We start from the raw sequence: 25,161 nt of genomic DNA on the forward strand, positions 1-25,161 counted from the left end.
GGAATTTACATAGTTTTAAAGTATCTCCCTACAAAATGCTTATTAATTACAAAGAGAAAAATACTGAGTCTACACTAAGAAACATGGCAGACACCATCTTAACTGAGTGATCAAAGTTACCACCATAATAGGACAATTAGACAACATATGCCTCTCCATAAGGATACAACATCCGTTTCTGGTATTTCTGTCAAATAATTAGATTTGATAACCTGAATCTATCATGGAGAAATGATAGACAAAAATTGTGTGGTGTGATTCTGTCTCCTGATATTCCCATCCACGTATACTGCCCTCCTACATTTAAAAGGGCTGATCTGTATAGTCAATAGGATATTCTGGAGATAATATATTGTGATTTCTGAGAACAAAGGACATTGTGGCTTCTGCCTTTCTTGTTCTCGGGAAGCTAGCTGCCATATCACAAGGACACTCAACACACAAGCAGCAAGCCCTATGGAAAAATCCACGTGGTGAAGAATGAAGCATCCAGCCACAGGCCTGGTAAGTGAGCCATCTTAGATATGGATTCACCTGTCCCAGTTAACCCTTCAGATGCACCTCTAGTTGATGTCTTAACTTCGATCTTCTGAGAGATACCAAGCCAGAACCACCTAACCAACCCACAGAAACTCTGAGATCATTTATGTTTCTTCTTGCTTTACACCACTAAATTCAGGGAAATTTGTTTTTATAATAGATAATGGACTTAAAAGTCATTCTCCAAAAATAATTGCTGTATATTCTTCAAAAATGTCAAAGTCATGCAATACAAAACAGGCTGAGGACATTTCACCAGACGAAAGAAGCGGGGGAAAAGACACGATGATCAAACACAATCCATGATCCTGAAATGATTCTGGACCAGAAAAAAACAAAGGATAGTTTTTATTGTTATTGTTTTTACTATAACACAGATTATCGAGATGATTCTCAAAATTTGAATACAGATGGTAGCTTATAAAATAGCATTGTGTCTGGCAATCATTAAAAAATCAGGAAACAACAAATGCTGGAGAGGATGTGGAGAAATAGGAACACTTTTACAGTGTTGGTGGGAGTGTAAATTAGTTCAACCATTGTGGAAGACAAAGTGGCGATTCCTCAAGGACCTAGAAATAGAAATTCCATTTGACCCAGCAATTCCATTACTGGATATATATCCAAAGGATTATAAATCATTCTATTATAAAGATACATACACACATATGTTTACTGAGGCACTGTTCACAGTAGCAAAGACTTGGAACCAACCCAAATGACCTTCTAAGATAGACTGGATAAGGAAAATGTGGCACATATACACCACGGAATACTACACAACCATAAAAAAGGATGAGTTCATGTCCTTTGCAGGGAAATGGATGAAGCTGGAAACCATTATTCTCAGCAAACTGATAGAAGAACAGAAAACCAAACACTGCATGTTCTCACTCATAGGTGGGTGTTGGATGATGAGAGCACACGGACAGAGGGAGGGGAACATCACACACGGGGTCCTGTCAGAGGGTAGGGGGGCTAGGGGACAGACAGCAGAGGGTAGGGGATTGTGGAGGGATAAAATTAGGAGAAAGATCTAATGTAGATAATGGGGCGGAAGGGGGGTAGGGGAGGATGGATGTAGCTAACTGCCAAGGCATGTGTATGCCTATGTAAGAAACCTGCATGCTCTGCACATGTACCCCAAAACCTAAAGTATAAAAAAATTAAAAAATAAAGTAAAATAAAATAACATTGTGTTAATGTTAAGTTCTTATTTTTGATCATTGTACTCTAGTTATAGAACAGAAAGTCCCTGCTTTTAGGAACTACACAGTGAAGCATTTAGAGGAGGGATAAATGCCAGATGGTTCCAAAGTAATAATTACATTATTATAATTATATAATCACATTATGCACATGTATATGTCTATAGAGAAAGAAGAGAGAATGGTAAAGAAAATACAGTAAAATGCTAACATGTTAACATGCAGAGAATCTGGATGACAAAAATATAGGAATTCTTTGCAGTATCCTCGAAACTTTTCTGTAGAAATCACTTCAAAATAAAGAGAACTCGATTGCAGAAGTGGCTGCTGTTCCTAAATTTCCTAAGTAAACTTACACTGTTTTTTCAAACTGGGGGATGAATCCACTAATAGGTTTTGAAATAAGTTTGGTGGATTTCTAACAGGAATTTCTAATAAGAATAGGAGAGCCTAGCCTAGCATAGCGTAACACAACATAGCACAGGAGACAAACAGTGTAGATTACTAAGGTGAGTACTATTTTGTGAAAGTTTTAAGCTCTAGAAAGAGAAACAAGCGAGTGTAGTGGGTTGCGTGGTCAAAAGAATGGGGAAGCCACCGCACCCAGAGGCGAGTCAGCCAAAGAGTGATTCCGAGCTCCCCGCCCACCTCGTGCCGGGTCGCCCCTCTCGCCGGTCTCTCTCTCTCTCTCTCCGGCGCCGCATCCGCCCCCAGAACGCCTGCAGGTGTGCGCGGAAAACGAGCACATGTGCCCGACACTATTTAAGGGCCCGCCTCTCCTGGCCCGCAGCTGCTGCTGCTCCAGCCGTGCCCTCCCGGAGCTGCCAGACTCTCGCGGGTCTTGGAAAGCATCTCGCCGCGGGGGGTTGCGGCCGTGGCATGGGCGCCGCGGGCCTGCTCTGGGTTTTCTTGGCTTTCGTCGCACCGGGGGTCCTCGGTGAGCTGGGAGAGGGAGCACGGCGGTGGGGACACGTCCCGGGCAGGGAAGGCTTCTGTGCCACGATGCAAAGCAGGGGACCAAAAGCGAGACGGTGGAGGCAGCGCTCGACGCTTGGCCGCCTCCCGCCAGCTTTGAGGGATCCCTGCACTTAGCCGCCTGGTCCTGATTGTCCCCACTGGCTCCTCCGGGAGCGGGGACCTCCGGCACTGGAGGCTGCGCCACAGAGGGGCGCTGTCTGGTCGGCCTGCTGTGGCGGGCGGGTGCTGGCGCGCGCGGTCTCCGGGATTCGGCAGGTGCGCACCGCTCGGGCTGGAGGCATGCGGGCGCCGCCGCTCGCCACCGGAAACCTACCCACTGCATGGGGCGCCAGATCCCCGCGCGAGGCTGTTTCTGTACCCTCGAACTGCGCTCCTGCCCCGAAAAAGCGGTAGAGCCTCGGCTCCCTTCCCTAAATAAGAGTAAGACCTGGTTCCCAAGCATGGGTCTCAGATTTTCTGAACTCTAATGTGATACTGGTAAAAAAAAAATCCTAAACGTTAACCATCTGTAGTTATTTTTATAAGTTGAGGCGTGGATTAAAATTATTGTTTTCTTCCTGTTATTAACCTCCTTTAATAGTGTGGACGTCCACAAAGGCCTCATTCGGCGTTTATTGTATCTTTTTTTCCTCCAGATTGGCTTGATTTTAAGGAAATATAATTTGTTAAGATTAGAGTTTCCTGGCTACAGGATGGGTCTAAGCTTCTAATATCTCCAGGGTACAGTGCATTCCTAGTTTATAAGATGTTCACTGCATGCAGCCCTCAATAACTGGGTGACTTTTGGCAAGTCATTTAGCTACCTGATCTTCAGTTTCTTCATCTGTAAAATGAAACTAGTAATAAACTGGCCTTCCACCTCACTGAGCTGCCCTGGGTACAGATGAAACTAAGCAAAGAAAGCTAGATGTTAGTCGTTACTACTAAATATCAGTAATAAGTCTTCTGTATAGACTTGTCTTTATGGAGCCAGCATTTAAGCTAATAAGCTGGGTGTCCACTTGTTTTGATGGACACCTAGCTTGTTAAGGTGTCTGGAATTATTGCACCTTTTGGTTTATTACGACTTACTGTTTGCTTTCCTGACATTTTACTGTCTCCTGACCCTTAAACCTTTATCAAAACCTTTATCTTCATCTCGCTTTGCTTTTTCTACATATTAACTTCCTTTGAATGAATGCCCATTCACTTTTTCTAAGAGCAGAGTGCAGTCCCTGGCTTCTCACATATTTCTAAATTTCGGAGAGGATGTTGTCAACTGAAAATCAAATTCTTCACCAGTCCTGCCAACCCAGTCCCACAGCAGCAGTATCATCTAGGTCACTTAACTGGAGACCCGTGGAAAACCAGGTCTACTTATCTGCCAACCTTCCAAGCTACTGTGCTTCCGTTGTTTGGCCATTTATCATTCTTGTACCAGTATTTCCATCCTAAGCATTGTAATTACTTGTGTAACAACCTCATCTCTTTTAAGAGATTTTGGTTCTTGTGATTGGAAAGGTTAAAGAGTGACCTATAGATCACTTTCCAATTATGAAAACAAAACTTTAAGAAATATATATTTTTCATTACTCCCTTGTTCAAAAATCTAAAAGGCTCCAGTGGAAGAAAATCTAATCTATTCAGCCTTCCTAACCCTTTGGAAGGGGATCTCACTGAAGTTCGCACCCCCTAATTTCTCCTGCTCCCCATCATGTATGCACTGCTCATCATCTTCCCCATCTGTCTCCCATGGCCCATGTCTTGCCCACTTCCCCTGCTGACTTCTACTGCTGCTGTGTGCTCTCCACAGATTATCTCTTGGCTTTTGGCCAGTTCCTGCACTTGAGTGTGATTAAGAAGCTATTACAGTACCTTTATAAAATGTAGGTTCCTGGTTCAATGTCCCTCTCCAGAGCTTCATAGGTTTGGAGTTAGCACAGGAAAGCTGAGGTTTAACAATCACTCTAGAAGATTCTGCAGCAAATATCTATAGGGCACACTGCTATAGGCAAAGTCAATGGGAAGCAAATTTCCTTTTTAGTGTTTTCCCATCTTTTCCTTTTGTCTATATGCATACATAGATTCAAATTTCCTACACTTCTAGATTTTACTCAAGCCTTCACTGGCCACCTAACTTTTTCCTGTGCTGAGAAAACAAAACCATGAAACAGGAATGCTCTCATTTTCTAATCAGCTACAAATCTACCAACTTACAAACTTACTTCCCTCTGGGATCAGGTCCTGTTCTCCACTGCAGAAAACCTACTGACGACTTCTCATCACATTAGAATAAAATCCATGCCCCTTAGTGTCCGATCTGAGGCCTTCTCCCTCTCCCTGACATTCTGTACACCCTGCTCACTCTCTCTGCTCCAGCCACACTGGCCTTCTTTTTATTCTTTGAGCACAGTTGCACTAGGTATTCTCTCTTTTGAAATGCTCTTCCTACAAACTATTCCTTGTCCAGCTCCTTCTTGACATTCAAGGCTCAGCCCCCTGTTGTGCTTCTCTGGCTCTTGTCTGAAATATTCGCATCCCAGGGCCCTCTCCAATACGAAATCATGTTCTACTTTCTACAGATGACCTATCACCATCTGAAACCTTCTTGCTTATTTAGTCACCTGTTTGTTGTTTGTTCCCTCACTAGAATACAAGTTCTATGAGTGCAAGACCTTAATCTGTCTTATTTCCTGATTTGAGTTCCTATCAATATCCTGTAACTTGTGATTCAGTAATTATGAATTGAAAGATTGGTATGTTTCCTCCTATAACAATGAAAGAAATATCCTTTCTGCTGACAAATCCAGTTCCTCTTCCTGTATTCATGATCATGTTCCATCCCCTCTTGCCTTTACAAGGACTTTACTTCTGCAGAATCTCCTGCCTTGTATCATGCATGTGCCTTTTTTTAAACAATCATCCCCACTAACATTTAAGTATACCACAGGAAATCCTTTATGAACCTTCTCATGACTCACTGGAACTCCATTTTCCTGTCCCTCTTCTTGTCCTTCTCAGCAAAACTTCTCATTGACTACTTGCTCAGATTTCCTTATGTCCTTCTCCACTTCAGACCAGTTTCTTCCCTACCAGTCTCCTGAAGCTGCTTCTTGAAACGTCACTACTGACCCTTAAGCTGATAAATTCAATGGTCATTTTTCTATCTTATTCTTTCTCAGTGTTTCAGCAAAAGCTAACTATTTCCTTTCTCTTGAAACTGTTTTCGTTCTCATCTTCCAAATCAGGACAATCTTACCTGTTTTCTCCATACTTCTTTGGTGATGCTTAGTCTTTTTTGTTCTATCTCTAAATATTAGAGCGTCTTGGAGCTCAGCCCTGAGCCTCTTCTGTCTTTCTTCATTTCTTCTTCCTAAAATACCTCACCTCATGTTTTAAATATATATATACTTTAAGTTCTGGGGTACATGTGCAGAATGTGCAGGTTTGTTACATAGGTATATATGTGCCATGGTGGTTTTCTGCATCCATCACCCCATCATCTACATTAGGTGTTTCTCCTAATGCTATCCTTCCCCTAGTCCTCCACCCACCAAAAGGCCTCAGGGTGTGATGTTCCCCTCCCTGTGTCCATGTGTTCTCATTGTTCAACCCCCACTTATAAGTGAGAACATGTGGTGTTTGGTTTTCGGTTCTTGTGTTAGTTTGCTGAGAATGATGGTTTCCAGCTTCATCCATGTCCCTGCAAAGGACATGAACTCATTCTTCTTTAACCTCATCTCATTTTATCCCATGACTTTGAATACTATTTATATGTTGATGACTCATATTTATTATCTATAGTTCTGTCCTCTCTCCTGAGCTGCAGACTTGTACATCCAACTGCCTGCTTGGCATCTTCATGTGGATGCCTAGTAAGTGTATTAGATATACCAAGTCTGAATGGAAATAATTCTGAACACAATTCCCTACCCCAAGGCCACAACACACACACAAACACACACACACACACACACACACACACACACACACACACGTTCCTTTTTCAAGCTTTCCATCCTCAGTACAAGGTAATTCCATCAATTGTGTAGCTCAAGTCAGAAGTTTAGAAGTCATGAATCCTCCCGTTTCCTCAGCCCCACATGTAAAACAACAAAAAGTCTTGCCAATTCTAAATATATATTTCTAAATAAATCAATTTGCCAATTTCTAAAATATATCCACTGCTCACTCCTTTGGTCCAAGCCTCTTCTTTTTTTTTTTTTTTTTTTTTTTTTGGCCATAAACTGCTCTTTGCTTCTCAAAGTAGCAGTTTGATCCACTCTCCACCCAATTACCAGACTATTCTGTTAAAAAAGTAAATCAGGCCATGTAATTCTCCTGCTTGAACTCTCTCTCAATGACTTCCACTCAGGATAATTTACACACATCTGTGGCCTAAGAAGCCCTGCATGATCCCTCCCACTGAGTGTTCTGACTTGATCACGTGCCATTCTGCTTTGCTCATTGCATCCCAGCCACACTTGCCTTCTGTCTGTCCCTGGAGCATACCAAATCCATTTCTCCTGTTGGGCCTCTGCCTAAAATACTTGTACCCAGCAATTTGCCTGGCTGCTTCCTTCTTCCTGCTTGTCCTTCAGTCACAACTTAAATGTTGCCTTTCACAGCCTTCCTTAACCATCGTAACTGAAGTTGTATGCCACCCTGTCCCATCTCCTTCCAGTGCATTACATTGTGACATATCACTCTATTTCCTGTTCAGCACCTTTTTATTTATTTCCTGGTTTGTATTTACAGTCTGTCTTTTTCTACTGCATTATAAATTCTATGAGGGTGGGAACTTTGTCTCTATCACAGATACATCTCCTGTGCTTAGGACTATACCTTGGTTAATATGCCTGTTAAACTATTAACAAACAGAAAGACTCTCTAAAAGAAAAAGATATTTGTTTGGGAATAGAACATTGCAATGGGAATACATGTGAGATCCTAAACTGTGTGTATATTCAAGGAAGTAAAAGAAGACAAAGGTTTTTAAAGGAAAAATATGAGGATTATATAATTGTTTTAGAATAATTAGCCTTGGCTACAAAGAGCAATAACAAGAGTGATGCTAGTTTGAGGTTATACAGGCAGATGCTAGAAGGATGTTCTTGTAGGGCTGCAGTGGGCTTTGTGCACACTTGTGGTTTTTTTAGCCTTTTATGATAGTTTGGGTTAACAGGCATACAAGCATGAGAATGCTGTTTTCATAACCTTCCCTGGCTTTATTTTTCAAAGTGTGTATTTTTTTTTTTTACATTAGTGACAACTATTTTGATTCTGACAACTTTCACACCATCATTCAAAACTTGTTTCTCAAATAGCCAGGAAACCCAGTATTAAGGTATTTCATTCTATGAATTATCATTTTCGATACTGATTTCCCATCCTACCTGCTTTCTGACTAAAATTTCAGTTTTATTTTTATTATCCTATGTGTTTGTTTTTCATTCACTTCAAATGGATTTCCAAGCCATTCCAGGTAAAGTCTCTGGGCCCAAGTAATTAAATATATCCCTGTTGTTTTAACTCAGAAACTGCTTTGCCTGATAATTTTTAACATGGTTTGCAGAATGTGTGTCTGAATGTCAAGTCACCAGCTTCCATTTTTCATCCAGTCATGATCTCTGATTTTTACTCCTGGTTACAGAAAGATGTGAAGAGGGTACCATGACCCTCAAGAAAATTCATAGTTTTTGATGGCCCATGGATTAACCTTCCCTTTTCTGATATGGAAGAGAAATTCTGACTTGTGGCCTGGGATTTTGGCTTTCATTACTAACGAGAATTAATGTTCCCAAAGGAAGACAGCCCTTAAGTCTCCTTATTGGAAATGAGATTTTCCCATTTTTTCTCATCCAAAAAGTGTGATCCTGGTCTCCTTTCACCATGGAAAGTTATGCTATGAAGCACACTTCTGCTTTTGCTGTTTCCAGATCTTCATTCCATCTTGGTCCATATCATTGCTACTGATTAAATCTTGTAAATTTCAATTAGTCTTCCAGCTTGTGGAGGATAATTTGATATTGTCCTTATTTACATTTGATAATTACAGATTAAGCCACTTGACTAGAGTCACTAGTATAAGCAGTATCAGGATCATGAAATTTGTCTTTATTGAGGTCAAACCTTGGTATTCCTTATAGAATCTTGCTATTTTGCACAGAGTAAGCACTTGGAGACTTTTGTAGTTTTAATGGAGAAAACTAACTGAGGAAATAAATTGAAGGGTACCTATAGTTATATCTGGGTCCCAATAATGATGCCTATTCTTAGAACCAGTCTTTGTGACTTCTCCAGTAGCATTGTGGGGTCATAGGTAAGGCCTGGCTGTATCTTGGGAGCTCTGTGTGTGACCTTGTGTCAGTTGGTCCATGTTTATGCTTTGACTTTCACCTGTACCTGATATTGAGAAAGAAGACCTGTTTGAGAAAGAAGGAGATCTATAAATTTGATATTTAAATATACTGCTATTCTAGGAGGGCCTCACAGCTGGGCACTTTTTTTGCCTGGACTATCATCTGATCCGGAAGAAGAGTTAACTTCTTCTCTGCTTGTCAGTTTAGGGAGTTGAAACTTGAGCTCATTCTCATGCCTAGAAAAATGACTTTCCCAGGTATATCCCTAAGTGTATCATTGCTATATTCTTACCTCTCTCCTTGTATAACATCTGTTCCATTATTAAGAATAATGTTGTTATTTTAAGTCACAGGAAACTGTCTTGAAATGACTGTATCCCTTTATCTAGTTCCCATCAGAAAGTATTTACTAAGTTCTCTTTGGGGGCATATTACTTTGCTAGACTAACAGAATAAAATGATGAAGAATAATAAACATATTTTCCTCTCTCTAGGCATTCAAGTTTTAATAGCTAAGATCATTATGTAAATTTATTAAAGTAATTTTACAGGATCATATATGTACTGAGGTTTTACAAGATCTCTTATATACTTTAGTTTCTTATGCTATCCTGGGAAAGTTTTTATTCAAAATTTTTTTTTACTTTTTTTGTTTCACAAACTCACCAAATGGTATACATTAGTTACGTGCAGTTGTTTGCGTACAAATTATACCCCAATGAAGCTAGGAAAAATATTACCATCCATTCCCCCTATTACCTTCATTAAAAAAACCAAAACATATGTACTCATCCTTCAAGGCCCTTGCACGTGCCTTTCCTGATTTCCCCAGACTTTGACCTCACTGTGAAAAAACAAGCAAACAAACTAAAACCACTAATGTTTACTTGTAAAGGGGAAGGAGATGGAACAATTCTGAGGTTTTCTGAAATTTTATGAGAAATTATTTTCTCCTTCTCTTCCACTGAAGTCTACCCTAAAAATTCTCTGAACCTCTGAGCTTATTTCTGTGTATATTCGTCCATACTGCAATGATACACGTTCTTCATTCCACAAAATAGTGCCCCATTTTAGACTTGCATTCTAAAGATCAGAGTTTTCAGGATAATTGGTAACAAGACAGAGCAGAGGAGAGGTTTTAGCCTCTCTTAGTTTTGATGTTCCTGTGGCCTTTGTCTCTAGGTCAGGGTAAGTTTCTGCCAAGGTATCCTTTGGCTAAGCCTGAAATTCAGAGTAGCCAGTCTTAAGTTTGCTCTTGGGATGTCTTGCAAATAAAATGCTTTATTGGGTATATGAAGAGGCATTCTTTATCACCTCCCTAGAGATCTTCAAGTGATCAGATGCTCAGCAGTTCTGTAAACATGACCTGTAATAGAGCTATCTTTGGGTCTATCGCTGTATCTGGTTGAGATAAACTGTTATGTTTAACATAAAAGACCAGTAAATTTGCATGTTGTCACAAGTGTAGGGGACTCCTGGGTGCTCCATGCTTCCTTTTACTACTGGGGCACTGGGAATGAGGGTTAAGTCATAATACCTGGCTGAACCTATTTATCCTGTGATATTTATGACTTTGATTTATGGTCTCCATGCTGTGTCAGGGAGAGGTGAAAAGTTAAGAGTACAAGGAATCTTAACTTTACCTCACCATCATCCCATTCAATTTAAAAAATAATTCTGAGTAACTACTAGATATGAAGCTCTAGACCAGACATTGGGGGCCTGGGAGTGACATAAAAATTAATCTGATAGTCTTTGCCTTTGATAAACTCCTGCACTAGTAATAAAGACTGACTCTTAAATATATATGGTACTATGATGTAGTTCTCTTATTTATGACGTGCTATGAGGTCATAGAGAAATAAATCATAAATGCTACCTAGATGAATTAAAGAAACATAGGCATTTGGAGCAGAGGCTTTTGGGGCATTTGCAAAAGCATAAATGTACAAGAACATGATGTCTTTGGAAAAAATCGTTGTTGGAGTATGAGGAAGGGTAATTGATTAAATGGATTGGAGCTTACTTGTAAATATCTGTACATTTTTGCCTATAAAAAATGGCAAGCAATAGTAAGTTTTTTAATGTGTGGAGTAGCATGACAACATTTGTGCTTTAGAATGATTTGTGCAACAGTATAGAAGATGTATCAACTCAATTAGAAAAGATGTATCAACAATTAGAAAGGTAAATTATGTCACTCGATGCAATGAGAGACTACTGCAGTGACAAAATGGTTTGTAGAGAGATTTCTGGAATACGGTCACTAAACTTTGGTAACTTATTGAATGAAGAGCAGAGAGTAGAATATGAATTACAAAAAAAAGAAATGGTCACTGTGAGGTTTTTTAAGGCAGAAGACTTGGTAGGTAATACCATCAATTAACAGAATATATATAAAAATGGAAATGAAGATTATAAGTTATAACTGGCCACAAATAAAGTTGGTGTTCATACACAGAAATACAGACTATGTGCATTAAACAAATAGTGTTGACTGATCCTTTGGAAAGTTTTGTAAATGTAAAGATTTATTTGAGTAAACATGAGCAGGCCTGTCAGCAAGTCCAGTCAGGCTGGGATTTAATATGAAACACCAAAAGTCTCCAAAAAGTCGCCTGAATCCCAGCCCCAAATTCTGTTTGGTTTGGTTTTCTTTTGTAGGTAAATCATGTATGAATCATAGAGAACACCTTCAGGACTCTGTGATTACACCCATGGTATTGCATTTGGGTCAACAATTAAATATTCTTGTAATAAAGAGTGAGTTGGCAGGAGACATCTCCAGAGTACATGGATACTAGAACAGCAGTTCCAGCCAGAAACCATTACTCTTCCAAAAGAGATGTGAGTAATTGCTACCTACTTTTTAAAATAAATAAGCAAACAGGAATCACTTCCCTGATCCACTCCAGAAACATTGCTTCAAGATTACCAGCTAGAGAGGAACCTTAGAAGATAAAAAAGTTTTGGCTACTCTCTTTTAATTTTAAATCTCCAGTGCTATTGACCTGGAGGTTGAATTTCATTTGGCATTTTTTTTTTTTTTTTTTTTTTTTTAGACAGAGTCTCGCTCTGTTGCCCAGACTGAAGTGCAGTGACGCAGTCTTGTCTCACTGCAACCTCCGCCTCCCAGGTTCAAGCAATTCTCCTGCCTCAGCCTCCTGAGTAGCTGGGACTACAGACATGTGCCACCACACCCGGCTAATTTTTTGTAATTTTTGGTAGAGACGAGGTTTCACTGTGTTAGCTAGGATGGTCTTGATCTCCTGACCTCATGATCCACCCGCCTCAGCTTCCCAAAGTGCTGGGTTACAGGTGTGAGCCACCGTGCCTGGCCCATTTGGCTTTAAATTGTGTGAGTCCTTAATCTATCACCCCTACTTGTCATAAATGATATTCTGTTCTTTGCTAGTCTTTCAATAGAGAAAGAACTAAGCTTTTCTAAAATGTAAGTCTACCTGGGAAATGATCACTCATCTCTTTTTTTTTTAAATTTTTATTTTACGTTCTGGGGTACACGTGCAGGATGTGCAGGTTTCTTACATAAGTAAATGTATACCATGAGATCTCTCATCTCTTTGTCTTTAGATATCCACTTTTTGGTGACTCATCTGCTACATGTATTATCTCAGACAATATTGTAATGACATAGCTTTTTACAAACGTAAAGTAAAATAATCTCTTTATTGCACCCTATTTAATTCCTCTTGTCCACTTCCAGAGGGAAATTGGGCATCTGCACATCAAAGTGAATACCTGGGAGGGTTACACTTGGTTTGAGTAGCTCTGGGCACACAGCTATGACTTACGCGTCTTCCTCATGGCTCCCAGTCCTACCATACTTCCATTTGGTTACTGTCCTTTGATTGTAAGTTATTTCATAGTGAATGAATGCTTATATCTAAAACATTCCAGATTACTCACAACTTTATTCCATGCAAAAAGTAAGCCACCCTAGGTGCCTTCTGTAAAAATTTATCTGTGGTCTGGGATGGGGACTGGTGACCAGCTCATAGCTTTTCAGTTTTTATCAGCTAGTTCCATATATCTTTCAACCTTGCTACTTCCTATTTAGAATCATCTTTGAGATCAGGATGCAGAATTTCAACAAAAAGGGTAAATTGTAGGCTGATTTGCAGTTTGGGTTATAAGAATGAACACAAAATTCTCAGAAAGTATAATATTCTCTATTTCCCCACCTGCTCCTCAAAAAGCTATTTCTTCTAAGTCACTCCCAGCCATCCCCAATGAAACTTTGACAACAGCAGCAGAGAGGGTTTGCTATGAAATCATCAGTGCCATATTGGGTATAATAGGGAAAAGCTGTTTGACCTCTTGGGCGAGAAGTCAATGCATTGTACCAGCAAAGATAATCAAGTTGGCATCTGGAGCAAGCCTTCCCTTTAGTGTATTACTCTTACTTGAATGCCCAATTACAGAAGTTGACAATGGAATTGTGGAATCTGGATTATGCTAACTTTTAAAAAATGATAAGTGATATTTAAGTATAAGCTTGTTTTACCATGAAAGGCAGTAATGTAATATGTTGTCAACTAAACAGCAAACAGAATCCTCTACTGCCAAAGTGTTTTAGGAGTGAGTTAGGTTGAAACTTCAGGATCTAGAAATAAAATGAGGTTTTTTGGAAAACATATATATGCTACCTATGGGAAGAGTAGAAGGAAGATAGTATATGTGGTTGAGTTTTCTAGTTAAAGAGGTTTTTTTGTTGTTGTGTGGTGGTTTTTTGTTTTTGTTTTTTCAAGTTGGAGTCTTGCTCAGTTGCCCAGGCTGGAGTGCAATGATGTGATCTCGGCTTACTGCAATCTCCACCTCCCAGGTTCAGGAGATTCTCCTGTCTCAGCCTCCAGAGTAGCTGGGATTACAGGCACCTGCCATCATGCCTGGCTAATTTTTATATTTTTGTAGAGATGGGGTTTCACCATGTTGGCCAGTCTGGTCTTGACCTCCTGACCTCAGGTGATCCACCCGCCTCGGCCTCCCAAAGTGCTGGGATTGCAGATGTGAGCCATCACACCTGGTCTAGTTAAAGAGTTTAAAAGTAAACTTTGAAAGTAATATATAAATGTTGCAGATGTAGAATTTTTTAAATGTATTTTGGGGCAGTGCTAGATCTGTGTTAATGTAGGAGAATTAAAAGATACCTTTTTAAAAAAGCAGATAGCACCAAAGTGAATGATTAGAGATTTTTTTCCAACATATATATATATATATATATATATATATATATGGCTAGATTTTATTTAAATGAAGATATATATATATATACACACACACACATATATATATATGCCTAGATTTTATTTAAACATATATAAATATATAAATAAAATCTATAAATATATAAATAAATATATAAAGTCTAGTGTATATATACTAGATTATATATATAAATATATATATACTAGAATATATATATATATATATATATATATATATATATATGACTAGATTTTATTTAAATGAAGATAAGATGAACTCTTAATTCCATTGGCTGAACTCTCAATCCCATTGGCCACACCAATGGGGGGAAACTGGCTGAAATCAGAATTTCATTTAAAATACTGTAGGTGGGCACATGTCTCAGGACTTCCTGAGGCTGTGTCACAGACCCAAAATTAAAAAAATATATATTGTGGACATTATACATTTTCATACTGAAAAATGAGCCCTTTATGAAAGAAGGCTGGTAATCAGGTTGAGTCCGCACCCTCCATCCTTCCCTTCTCCTCTACTTTTACTGAGAAGTGTCTGACTCTACAAACCTGACAACATTGGAAGCTTTGTCCCCAAAGCTCAGAAACCGCATCAGCCTTGTTTTTGGAGCAGGAAGGAAGAGGTAGATTTTGGTGGTGAAATTGTGTTGCGGAAGTTTGGTTTCACTGACTGCAATATTGGTGAGAGAATGGCTCAGACCCTTTGAATTGAATGAAATGGAAAATGATGAGTTGGGTAATGTTTCCTGGCATAAATCAAGATAAAGAAAACAGATAGTTGCGAAGCTCATCATTTCTGAAAAAAAAATAATGCATTTCAGCTCTGCTCTATCTCACCCAAAGGACTCTGCTTTACATTTAAGAGAGCTTATGTAAACACTTCATCCCATACCTACTAACCCCAAGCTGGTGGTGGAGAAGACTGCCCTTCTTTTATAAAAAGCATTAGAAAGGGATTCTCTATGCAGCAGAGAAGAATGCTCTTATTTTAGAAATAAAACGCTCTCTGGTTTTACTCTTTTCTCAGGGAGTCTGCCTTCTCCTCATACCTACCATGATAATTATAACAAAAAAGATAAGAAAGTGTCCTACAGATGTAAGCCTGGCTACACTCCCATTGGAACTAACCCTGTGCAATGTATGTCCTTGGAAACCTGGAGGCATGTAGCACCAAAATGTGCAGGTGTCCAAAGCTCTACTCCATTTAAAGAAAACTCAACTGTCCTTTGCTTGTCTCTTTTTTTCCGAGTGAAATAATGGGATACCATTCTAAACCAACTTCTCAATGATTATGTAGCTCCTTCTCCTAATCTTTAACATGGGGCAGAGGTTTCCTCTGTTGAAGGGTGAGTGTGAGGTGATGGGGCCTGAACTGAGACCTAGAACCCATAGTTAAACACTGCAAAGTGTGATCTCTAAAGACAGTTATTTTATTCTCTTTTTCTCTCTTGTTCTTTACCCTTTATGACTAAAACCTGTCATTAACCAAGCCCTCTTGCTTGTCTCCAAATGTATGTATTATGCATGGCTAGCCAAAGCTGGGAATTGTCCTTTCAGCAGTTGAAAGAGCAAAGCTTTGGGTTAGAAGTTAAGGCGCCAAATATGGAGAATGAAGAGATGATTCAGGGTTCAATAAGAGGGACTGTCTGGGATAAACTCGTGGAACAAGGTTTTTGATGTTTCCTTCACTAGAAAAGGAGGCTTTTTTCTTCTAGATGGTCACAAGAATCTTGACATTTGGATGCAAAAGAGGAGAGGAAGAATGTTAAAAGGAATGTTATTTTTAGGATTCTTTTTTCTGTATGTTTTTACCTAGTGTGAAGTTATCATGTAGTTGGGCTGAGTCACAATTAACCTTAGACTTTTTCGCTGAAGCCAGAACTCTTAAAAATATAGATCCCATTAATACCATCAACTTGAGAGAAGTGATCAATTTGACTTAGAATTTGTTCGTTCTGGTGATGATTTGTTACCCTTTATTGTTTAATGTTCCAGTTAAATGGCACTAGTCAGTGTGTCCCAGAAGGAGTGACAACAATCTGGAATAATAAGTTTCCTGTCTGGGAGGCGTACAACAAAAACAACCAAGTATGGATCTTGCCTTTTGATTTGGGGTGTGTTCCCACACATATATCAATTATCGCATCTTATCTACACATGTACTTTGAACACATATATGCCACTCTCCTCTGTGTTCTGCAATGTGGACCAAAGATGACAAATTGATTCAGTTGAGTATATATCATATTGCAGCTTCTAGATGTATAAAGATAACAATTCTCTAAAGTTACCCTTACTGAAACCAGTTCCTCTCACTGAAGACCTCCTCTTCGAGCCAAAGGGAAGTGAACTGGAAGTTCTAGAGGCTGGCAATTTTCCTTTTATTCTGAGACTCCCTCAGAAAAGATGTGCATATACAAAGTAACTGTAAACAATATCTTTCATGGTTATTAAGACAAGTAAATGAAGAACGTGAGGCCATTATTCAAAACCTCTGTTCATTTCCTGTGGCTTTTTCTAAGTGTTCCAGCATCAAGGCATGACAAATCACCTGTAGTGAGCCTCTAGTATCTTTAGCAGCAGGACCAAATGTGGTCATGCCAGGCTGTACCCCCAGTTGTGTGTTTGAAACAGCCATTGAATTATTAGTATATTCCAGGTATTATACTTTCTCTGTTTAAGTACTTTTAGCCCTGGATTCTCACTACACCTTATGAAGTAGTTTGCTTTATACTTTAGACTAGGAAACTGAAGCTTAAAGAGGGTAAGACTTGCCTGAGGTCACACAGCTATTGAATGGCAGTGGGGATTTTAAACTAGGTTTGCTGAGCTCAAATTTCCCTAATCCATGGTACCTCCTCATATGTAAGTAGTGTGCCACTAATATGTTATTTTCACGTGCTATTGTTTCATTATTAAAATTGATTAGACTCAGAACTTTTAAAACATATACATTTTATTGCACTTTAGGTTCTGGGGTACATTTGCAGATCATGCAGGATTGTTGCATAGGTACATACATGGCAATGTGGTTTGCTGCCTCCATCTCCCCAACATCTATATCTGGCATTTCTCCCCATGTTATCCCTCCCGAACCTCAGAACTTTTGGATACATTGTTTACATTATTATTGTTTAATTGAGGTAATGTATGTTGATCTGTTTGCTGAGGATCAAGAGAAAGGTAAGAATTTAGGAGCTTGGGAGTAAGCAGGGAAGAAACAAACTATACAAATTTCTAAGTCTGTTTCTGAAAAAGTTATGTGATCTATATTTGGATATTTTACCTACATTCGAATATTTTATTGCCATGATCAGTATGCCTACAGAGTTCCTCTTCTACTTTTCAGGGATTTATTGTGGCCCTCCTCCTCCTATCAGAAATGGCCGGATTAGTGCTCATTCTACCCCTATCCCTGTTGGTACTGTGGTAAGGTATACTTGTTCAACTTCTGCCTTCCGCCTCATTGGGGAAAAAACTCTGTTTTGTATAACTAAAGACAATGTGACTGGAACCTGGCATAAACCTGCTCCTATATGTGAATATTACAATAAACATTCTACTTGCCCTGAGCCCATAGTACCAGGAGGATACCAAACTAGAAGCCCTAGACCATCCTACCACCATGGTGATTTTGTGACATTCACCTGTAAAGCCAACTTCTCCATGAATGGAAACAAAACTGTTTGGTGTCAAGCGAATAAAAAGTGGGGGCCGACACGACTGCCTACCTGTGAGAGTGGTGAGTATGAAAAGAAAGCTGAAATGGGAGGTTGGGGTCTTGCCTTTCTGTGCAGACCACGTTTTGTACCCTTCTGAAGGACGAACAATGTGAACGTATAATGACGGTGGTGAAAGAAGGAAGCGAAGGGAAAAGGGAAAAGTTACGGCTTCCTGGTTTTTCTTCACAGAGGAATATAACTGCTCATTAAAAAAAAAATCAGTTGAGCAAAGGAGTTTAAAGTAGAATGGAAAAATATAATTGAACATACCTAATCATTGAGTGAGGTAAATTTTTTGAGGCCAGTTAGTTGGGGACGTGGGAATGGGATGGTTTTAAACTGTACAACTGGGCTACTATTAAAATGAGAAGGAAAGTGGGATTTAATGGAAAAAATACACCCAATGGTTTTGAAATTAATGTATAAGTAGCTGCTAATACAGTTTGGCAGAGGTGATACCCTGCTCTCTGTGGTCTCTTTAAACGTATTTTGAAGTTATCCACTATTTACCAAAGTTATCTTCTGAGCCATCACATTTCAAATAAAGCCTTTGAAAATAGGGACCTATGTAAAATCTTCATTCCTTTTCTTTTGGCTTGGTTTATGTTGCTGCTGAAATCTAAATCTGAATTTCAATTCCACAATTACAAGAATTGGCAATATTTGACAAAAATTATACTGTCAAATTAGGTATTTCTTTTCTTAATAAAGAACAATGTTGACAAATTTTAAGCAGATTAAAAGCTGACAAAGCTATTAAATTAGTATAAAATGAGATTCTATTTATTTATTGATGGATTGATAAATAGTCTTGGAAGAAAGTGATCTTATGATAGTCACAAAATGTAATGGCTGTTGAAAACAAGCTTTTGTAAAAATCTAGACAGACACAAATGTATGGACATGGAAGGATATCATAGACGTTGCTAAGTAGAGGAAGCAAAGCATAGAATATTAGTTATACACACATACATAATATAGGTGTATATATGTATCATATATAGGATCCCAATAAACTATATTACTAATATCTACCAGGATAACCCTTGAAATGATAACATGCTAATTTTGGAACAAAGAATAAGTTTAAGGATAGGGTGAGAATACAGGTGAAAACTGACTTTTTTTTTTTTTTGGTAATTGAAATTTTTTACAAGGCAGTTGTAATTCATGTAGTGTAACTAAAAATGAAAAATAATGTACTATTTGTGGCTATTTGTGGCATAAAATGGATACACTTAAACCATACCTGTTTGATCTTTAAAAGACTTGATCAAAAGTTAATAACAACTGGCTACCATAGATCTCGTGTTGTTTATTTGGATCTATATCCTAGATTAGCATCTAGATCAAGCTTGCCCAGCTCACAACCTGTGGACAGCATGTGGCCCAGGATGGCTTTGAATGTGGCCCAACACAAATTCCTAAACTTTCCTAAACCATTATGAGATTTTTTTTTTTTGGCAATTTTTTTTTAGCTCATCAGCTATCATCAGTCTTAATGTATTTTATGTGTGTCCAAAGACAATTTTTCGTCTTCCAGTGTGGCTCAAGGAAGCCAAAAGATTGGACCCCCTTGATTCTAGATTGTGAAGGATACATCATCTGATGGCTTTTTTCCTGGTCTGTGTGTGTAAAGATTTCCCTCTGGAGTGCCCAGCACTTCCCATGATCCACAATGGACATCACACACGTGAGAATGTCCGCTCCATTGCTCCAGGATTGTCTGTGACCTACAGCTGTGAATCTGGTTACATCCTTGTTGGAGAAAAGACCATTAACTGTTTGTCTTCGGGAGAATGGAGTGCTGTACCCCCAACATGTGAAGGTACCCTAAATTTACAATCTATTTTAAGAATCTGGCCTGTTCTGTTATTTGCCATGCATTTCTCATCTTTGGTTTGTTTTTTAGAGGCACGCTGTAAACCTCTAGGACGATTTCCCAATGGAAAGGTAAAGGAGCCTCCAATTCTCCGGGTTGGTGTAACTGCAAACTTTTTCTGTGATGAAGGGTGAGTGTCAGGATGATCTATGAGATTTAATTCATTTGGCTTGTTGTGTGCATGGGGTGGACTGTGAAACCTGCAGAAGGTTCTTCTGTGAGGATCTCTGTGAGGATCTCTGGGTAGAGTTGTGAGAGGTAATGCTGATAAAAGGAGCAGGTGCACACCAATTAAATGAACTTGTCTTAGATTGTAAATAGAGGCTGCTGTTCTTCAGCACAAATTGCCTAATAGTTCTGAATGACAATCTTCTGTCTCCAGGTATCGATTGCAAGGCCTACCTTCTAGTCAATGTGTAATTGCTGGACAGGGAGCTGCTTGGACCAAAATGCCAGTATGTGAAGGTAGGTTAGGCAACTATGGTCTGACAGCACTGCATTCTCAGTTTAACTAAAAGCTTTTGGTTCAGACATTATCTTGAAGACTATTACAGAACATAGAACTCCTAGAGATCTTAAGAATATGGTCTTCACTGAAGCATCCTTATGTTTTGTTTCCTCAAGTAAAATGAGGTTCCTAGGCTTTCCCTCCTCTGAAAGCTATGTAGACCTTCTAAGTAGGTAACCAGACCATGTACGTAAAGAAGATTGTATATTTGGTAAAAGAAATCAAAGGATCAGCAGAGTACATATACTCAGGAATGAAGCTTAAGAAGAGTACTTTTAAATTATGTTGTTTTGGTTGCCTTGATTGATTCATTATAGATACAGATATCACTGTCCTAGGATAGTGGTGTCATGCAGCATCTGGGCATTCTTTGTTTTCAGTACACCTATGATCTTGTCATTTCTTTCTGCAATTTCCCTAGAAATTTTTTGCCCATCACCTCCTCCTATTCTCAATGGAAGACATACAGGCAACTCTCTAGCAAGTGTCTCATATGGAAGCATAGTGACTTACACTTGTGACCCAGACCCAGAGGAAGGAGTGAAATTCATCCTTATTGGGGAGAACACTCTCCGTTGTACAGCTGATAATCAGAAGACTGGGACCTGGAGTGGCCCTGCCCCACGCTGTGAACTTTCTACTTCTGCAGTTCAGTGTCCACATCCCCAGATCCTAAGAGGCCGAATGTTGTCGGTGCAGAAAGATCAATATACCTATAATGACACTGTGATATTTGCTTGCATGTTTGGTTTCACCTTGAAGGGCAGCAAGCAAATCCGATGCAGTGCCCAAGGCACATGGGAACCATCCGCACCAGTCTGTGAAAAGGGTGAGTGTTCTAGTACTCAGAAAAGGTACTACTGATTCATTTTCTTGAAAAAGTAGAAGAAGGCGTTACAGGCTTTAAGTAGTTCCTTGTCCAGTTTATCTCCCCTCAACTCTACTAAATGTAATCAATATAAATTTTAAAGAGGGCGTTCTTATCACCATCACCCCACCATTGTTTTATTTTGTGGGAATATGCTTTGGAAAAAAAATGTTAGGAATCACTAAGTTTTCCATTTCTTTAGAGGAAAAAATAAGGATAAAAATGCTTGTTTTTCTTATTAGTGACTTCTTAAAAGAGAAGTCGTTCAAGCCCTCATCCTAGGGCTGTATCAGAATCTACCATAAAAACATACGAGACAATTCTTTATGAAGGGAAGAGACAGGAGAGGAGTTGCAGCACCCAGTGGGAACTGAGCAACAAGTGCAGGAGCCTAAGTGCAGAAAACAACAACAGCAGCAGAAGATTGGGGAGTGGTGATCTAAAATTACCCAGAGCTGCTCTGCAACATATGTGCCTTCTGTAGCATACAGCTGCCACCAGAGTGGAACTGTAGCATGAATGTCAATTTCTTTGGCGCAGTTTCTTTCTGTGGTTGTTGACTTAAGAAGTTATGTTTTGTTTTGTCTTTGTCCTTTCATTTAGAATGCCAGGCCCCTCCTAACATCCTCAATGGGCAAAAGGAAGATAGACACCTGGTCCGCTTTGACCCTGGAACATCCATAAAATACAGCTGTAACCCTGGCTATGTGCTGGTGGGAGAAGAATCCATACGTTGTACCTCTGAGGGGGTGTGGACGACGCCTGCACCCCGATGCAAAGGTGCCAGGCCTCAAATGTAGATGTTTTGTTGATTTTAAAATTGCCTTAATTAAATTATCATTCTAATCTCTTTTCTTAGTGGCAGAGTGTGAAGCTACAGAAAAGCAACTCTTGATAAAACCCCAGCACCAATTTGTTAGACCAGATGTTAATTCTTCTTGTGATGAAGGGTGAGTGAAGGCTGACTCAGTCTGACTCAAGTCTAGCGTATCAGCACACACTGCAAGCTCTGTGTAAGAGTTTGTCTCATAAGTGCTTGCCTGTCACACATTCATGGAAGTGTCTATCATACTATATTTCTATACATGGAAATTATGCCTGTGCAATGAGAGGTTGGTGCTGATGTTGGCTACATTTTTGTTCCTGTTGCTTCTTGGCCTGAAAGTAGTGAGTCTGCTTGAGTGTCCATGGCTCTTGCTTAGCTTATTGGTCACCTGATGGCAAAATGACATGCTTGACTCTGTCTCTAGGTACAAGTTAAGTGAGAGTGTTTATCAGGAGTGTCAAGGCACAATTCCTTGGTTTATGGAGATTCGTCTTTGTAAAGGTGAGTAGCAAAAATGACATAGAAGCTGAAATAATGTGAGATCTATATATTTCCTGGGATATTTCTGTTTGGGGACATGTTATGGTAATTAGAGTATTAGATTACAGTTGCACAGTTTTGCCATGTCTTTCTTTTGCTAACTTTTTCTTCATCAACAAGTTAAATGTACTTGGTTACTGATTCTATTTTGTGATTTATGATTATGGGAATAATGACAGCAGTGAGTACGTGAACCACCATCTTAATTTTGGGTATACCATAGTTTAATGGAAAGATTAAGGGATTGGTGTCAGATCTGAACTCACATTTCGTCTCTACTGCTTAATAGTGTGAGAACTTGGACCATTGGACAACTCTTCTGAAACCCTAGCCTGTCTTCTGTAAAGTTTGCATAAGACTACAGACTAGGAAGTCCAGAGAATGTAAATAAAAAGTAAAAAGAAATTTTAAGAATTTAGAAATTTAAAAAAGACTACCGACTTCAAATTATTCAAATTAAATTGTACTATTGCTGCTTTCTAGATGAGGAAACTGCCTATCACAAAGTAGGTGTTCATTCAACAATAAGTTTTCTCAGCTAACTGTATAAATTATCAAATCACCTCAGCACAGAGAGTACTCAAAAAAGCACAATTCTATTCCCCTTTTATTCGCCTATTGCCTAGTTTAAAAGGATTCTTCTTTTAATTAGCAATTTACTACTGGGTCTAACTAACTCATAATGTGATATTGATCAACCACATTTACTTTTAATAAAAATTTTCTTTCCTATGAAATGTGTTTAAATTGAATTTTACATACTTAATGAGCTTTCACATAACTCACATCATGAAAATGTACCCATGCCATCCAGGAAACAACAGGGTCATAACCAGCTTCATTTCTTTTGTTTGGTGTCTAATACAGGAACTCAATTCTACAGTATCTTTCCATCTCTCTAGAAATCACCTGCCCACCACCCCCTGTTATCTACAATGGGGCACACACTGGGAGTTCCTTAGAAGATTTTCCATATGGAACCACGATCACTTACAGATGTAACCCTGGGCCAGAAAGAGGAGTGGAATTCAGCCTCATTGGAGAGAGCACCATCCGTTGTTTGAGCAATGATCAAGAAAGAGGCATCTGGAGTGGCCCTCCTCCCCTATGTAAACTTTCCCTCCCTGCTGTCCAGTGTTCATATGTCCACGTGGCAAACGGATACAAGATATCTGGCAAGGACGCCCCATATTTCTACAATGACAGTGTGACATTCAAGTGTAATAATGGATTTACTTTGAAGGGCAGTAGTCAGATTCGTTGCAAAGCTGACAACACCTGGGATCCTGAAATACCAGTTTGTGAAAAAGGTAAAAACCCAATAAGGGGGGAAAAAAAGGAGAGATTTAGTTAATTATTCTTGTTTATTATCTCCCACCAAAAACCCCATCATGGAAAGAGGCAAGAAGGGCACAGATTACTTTCCATTTCATCCATCCTGTAACAGATGTTCTCTGTGTTATGTGTGTTCATGCAAATGCCCCCTTGCATCTGGGATCTATTCAGGGTAGATAAAGAGAGAGCCTTTTTTAAAGAGCAAACAACATTCAGTGGTGAATTTAAACTTCATGATCTTTGGTGTCAGAGTTTCAGATTGTCTACTGTCCAGTGCTGTACACTCAGTGTTCTTGAGTAGAAATTCCTCTGTGTTGGTATTCATGTAGGGAGTTTTCTCTTCAGGCTGCCAGCCACCTCCTGGGCTCCGCCATGGTCAGCATACAGGTGGAAATATGGTCCTCTTTGTGTCTGGGATGACTGTAGACTACACTTGTGACCCTGGCTACTTGCTTGTGGGAAACAAATCCATTCACTGTATGCCTTCAGGAAATTGGAGTCCTTCTGCCCCACGGTGTGAAGGTACTTTTAGTTCCTGACTTGTCCTTCCCTTTGGTATGAGACATGTATAAATACTGTAATTCTATCCTTGCTCCTCCAGAAACATGCCAGCCTGTGAGAAACGATCTTCAAAAACTTCCAGTTGGTTCACGTGTGGAGCTAGTTAATACGTCCTGCCAAGATGGGTGAGTATGAAATGGTCTGTTCTGAGAAAAGGTCTCCATCTTGTTTTGTGCTTTAACTAGACCTTCTGCTGGTCTTAATGGTGCCCTTTAGAGGCTCCTAATTGTCATGTGCACAGAGAGTGTGAGGTTCCAATGGCCTAACTAGCAACTCTGACTCTTCAGTCCTCTCTTGACATGAAAAGGGCTTTGCTTAACTCTAAAGTACTTTTCTTTTTTTTTTTTTTGCTTGGAGGACCAAGATTTTCAACTCCTCTATGCCAAAGTTATTTAGAAGTTCTTTTGTGTGTGCAGTTTGAAGAGATGTGATATTGGGAACAGGAAATGCATTATAACCTGTCTCTCTGTAGGTACCAGATGACTGGATACGCTTATCAGACATGTCAAGATGCTGAGAATGGAATTTGGTTCAAAAAGATTCCACTTTGTAAAGGTAAGTTAGAAAAAAAAAAAAAAAGCCTGACAGTGGTAAAGGAGAGCTGGACAGGGC

At 39.4% G+C, this 25,161-nt stretch overlaps 1 protein-coding gene across 2 annotated transcripts in view; it reads left to right on the forward strand.

Annotated features, from left to right (window-relative positions):
- The first annotated feature begins 2,536 nt into the window (after nucleotides 1–2,536).
- CR2 (complement C3d receptor 2) overlaps nucleotides 2,537–25,161 on the forward strand; it is a 35,744-nt gene continuing 13,119 nt past the window's right edge. The window contains exons 1-13 of one of the 2 annotated variants that reach the window (XM_003930415.4): nucleotides 2,537–2,685; nucleotides 17,657–18,049; nucleotides 19,669–19,857; nucleotides 19,942–20,041; nucleotides 20,294–20,376; nucleotides 20,841–21,248; nucleotides 21,891–22,067; nucleotides 22,147–22,237; nucleotides 22,538–22,614; nucleotides 23,556–23,963; nucleotides 24,334–24,510; nucleotides 24,590–24,674; nucleotides 25,022–25,104. In XM_003930415.4, coding sequence (XP_003930464.3) covers nucleotides 2,628–2,685; nucleotides 17,657–18,049; nucleotides 19,669–19,857; nucleotides 19,942–20,041; nucleotides 20,294–20,376; nucleotides 20,841–21,248; nucleotides 21,891–22,067; nucleotides 22,147–22,237; nucleotides 22,538–22,614; nucleotides 23,556–23,963; nucleotides 24,334–24,510; nucleotides 24,590–24,674; nucleotides 25,022–25,104 — 2,329 coding nt within the window. In that variant the 5' untranslated portion in view covers nucleotides 2,537–2,627. The remainder of the gene's footprint in view (nucleotides 2,686–17,656; nucleotides 18,050–19,668; nucleotides 19,858–19,941; nucleotides 20,042–20,293; nucleotides 20,377–20,840; nucleotides 21,249–21,890; nucleotides 22,068–22,146; nucleotides 22,238–22,537; nucleotides 22,615–23,555; nucleotides 23,964–24,333; nucleotides 24,511–24,589; nucleotides 24,675–25,021; nucleotides 25,105–25,161) is intronic. The other variant, XM_003930414.4, reaches the window with a different exon arrangement.

This window comes from Saimiri boliviensis, chromosome 14, assembly GCF_048565385.1.
Source record: "Saimiri boliviensis isolate mSaiBol1 chromosome 14, mSaiBol1.pri, whole genome shotgun sequence".
Classification (NCBI taxonomy): Eukaryota; Metazoa; Chordata; class Mammalia; order Primates; family Cebidae; genus Saimiri; species Saimiri boliviensis.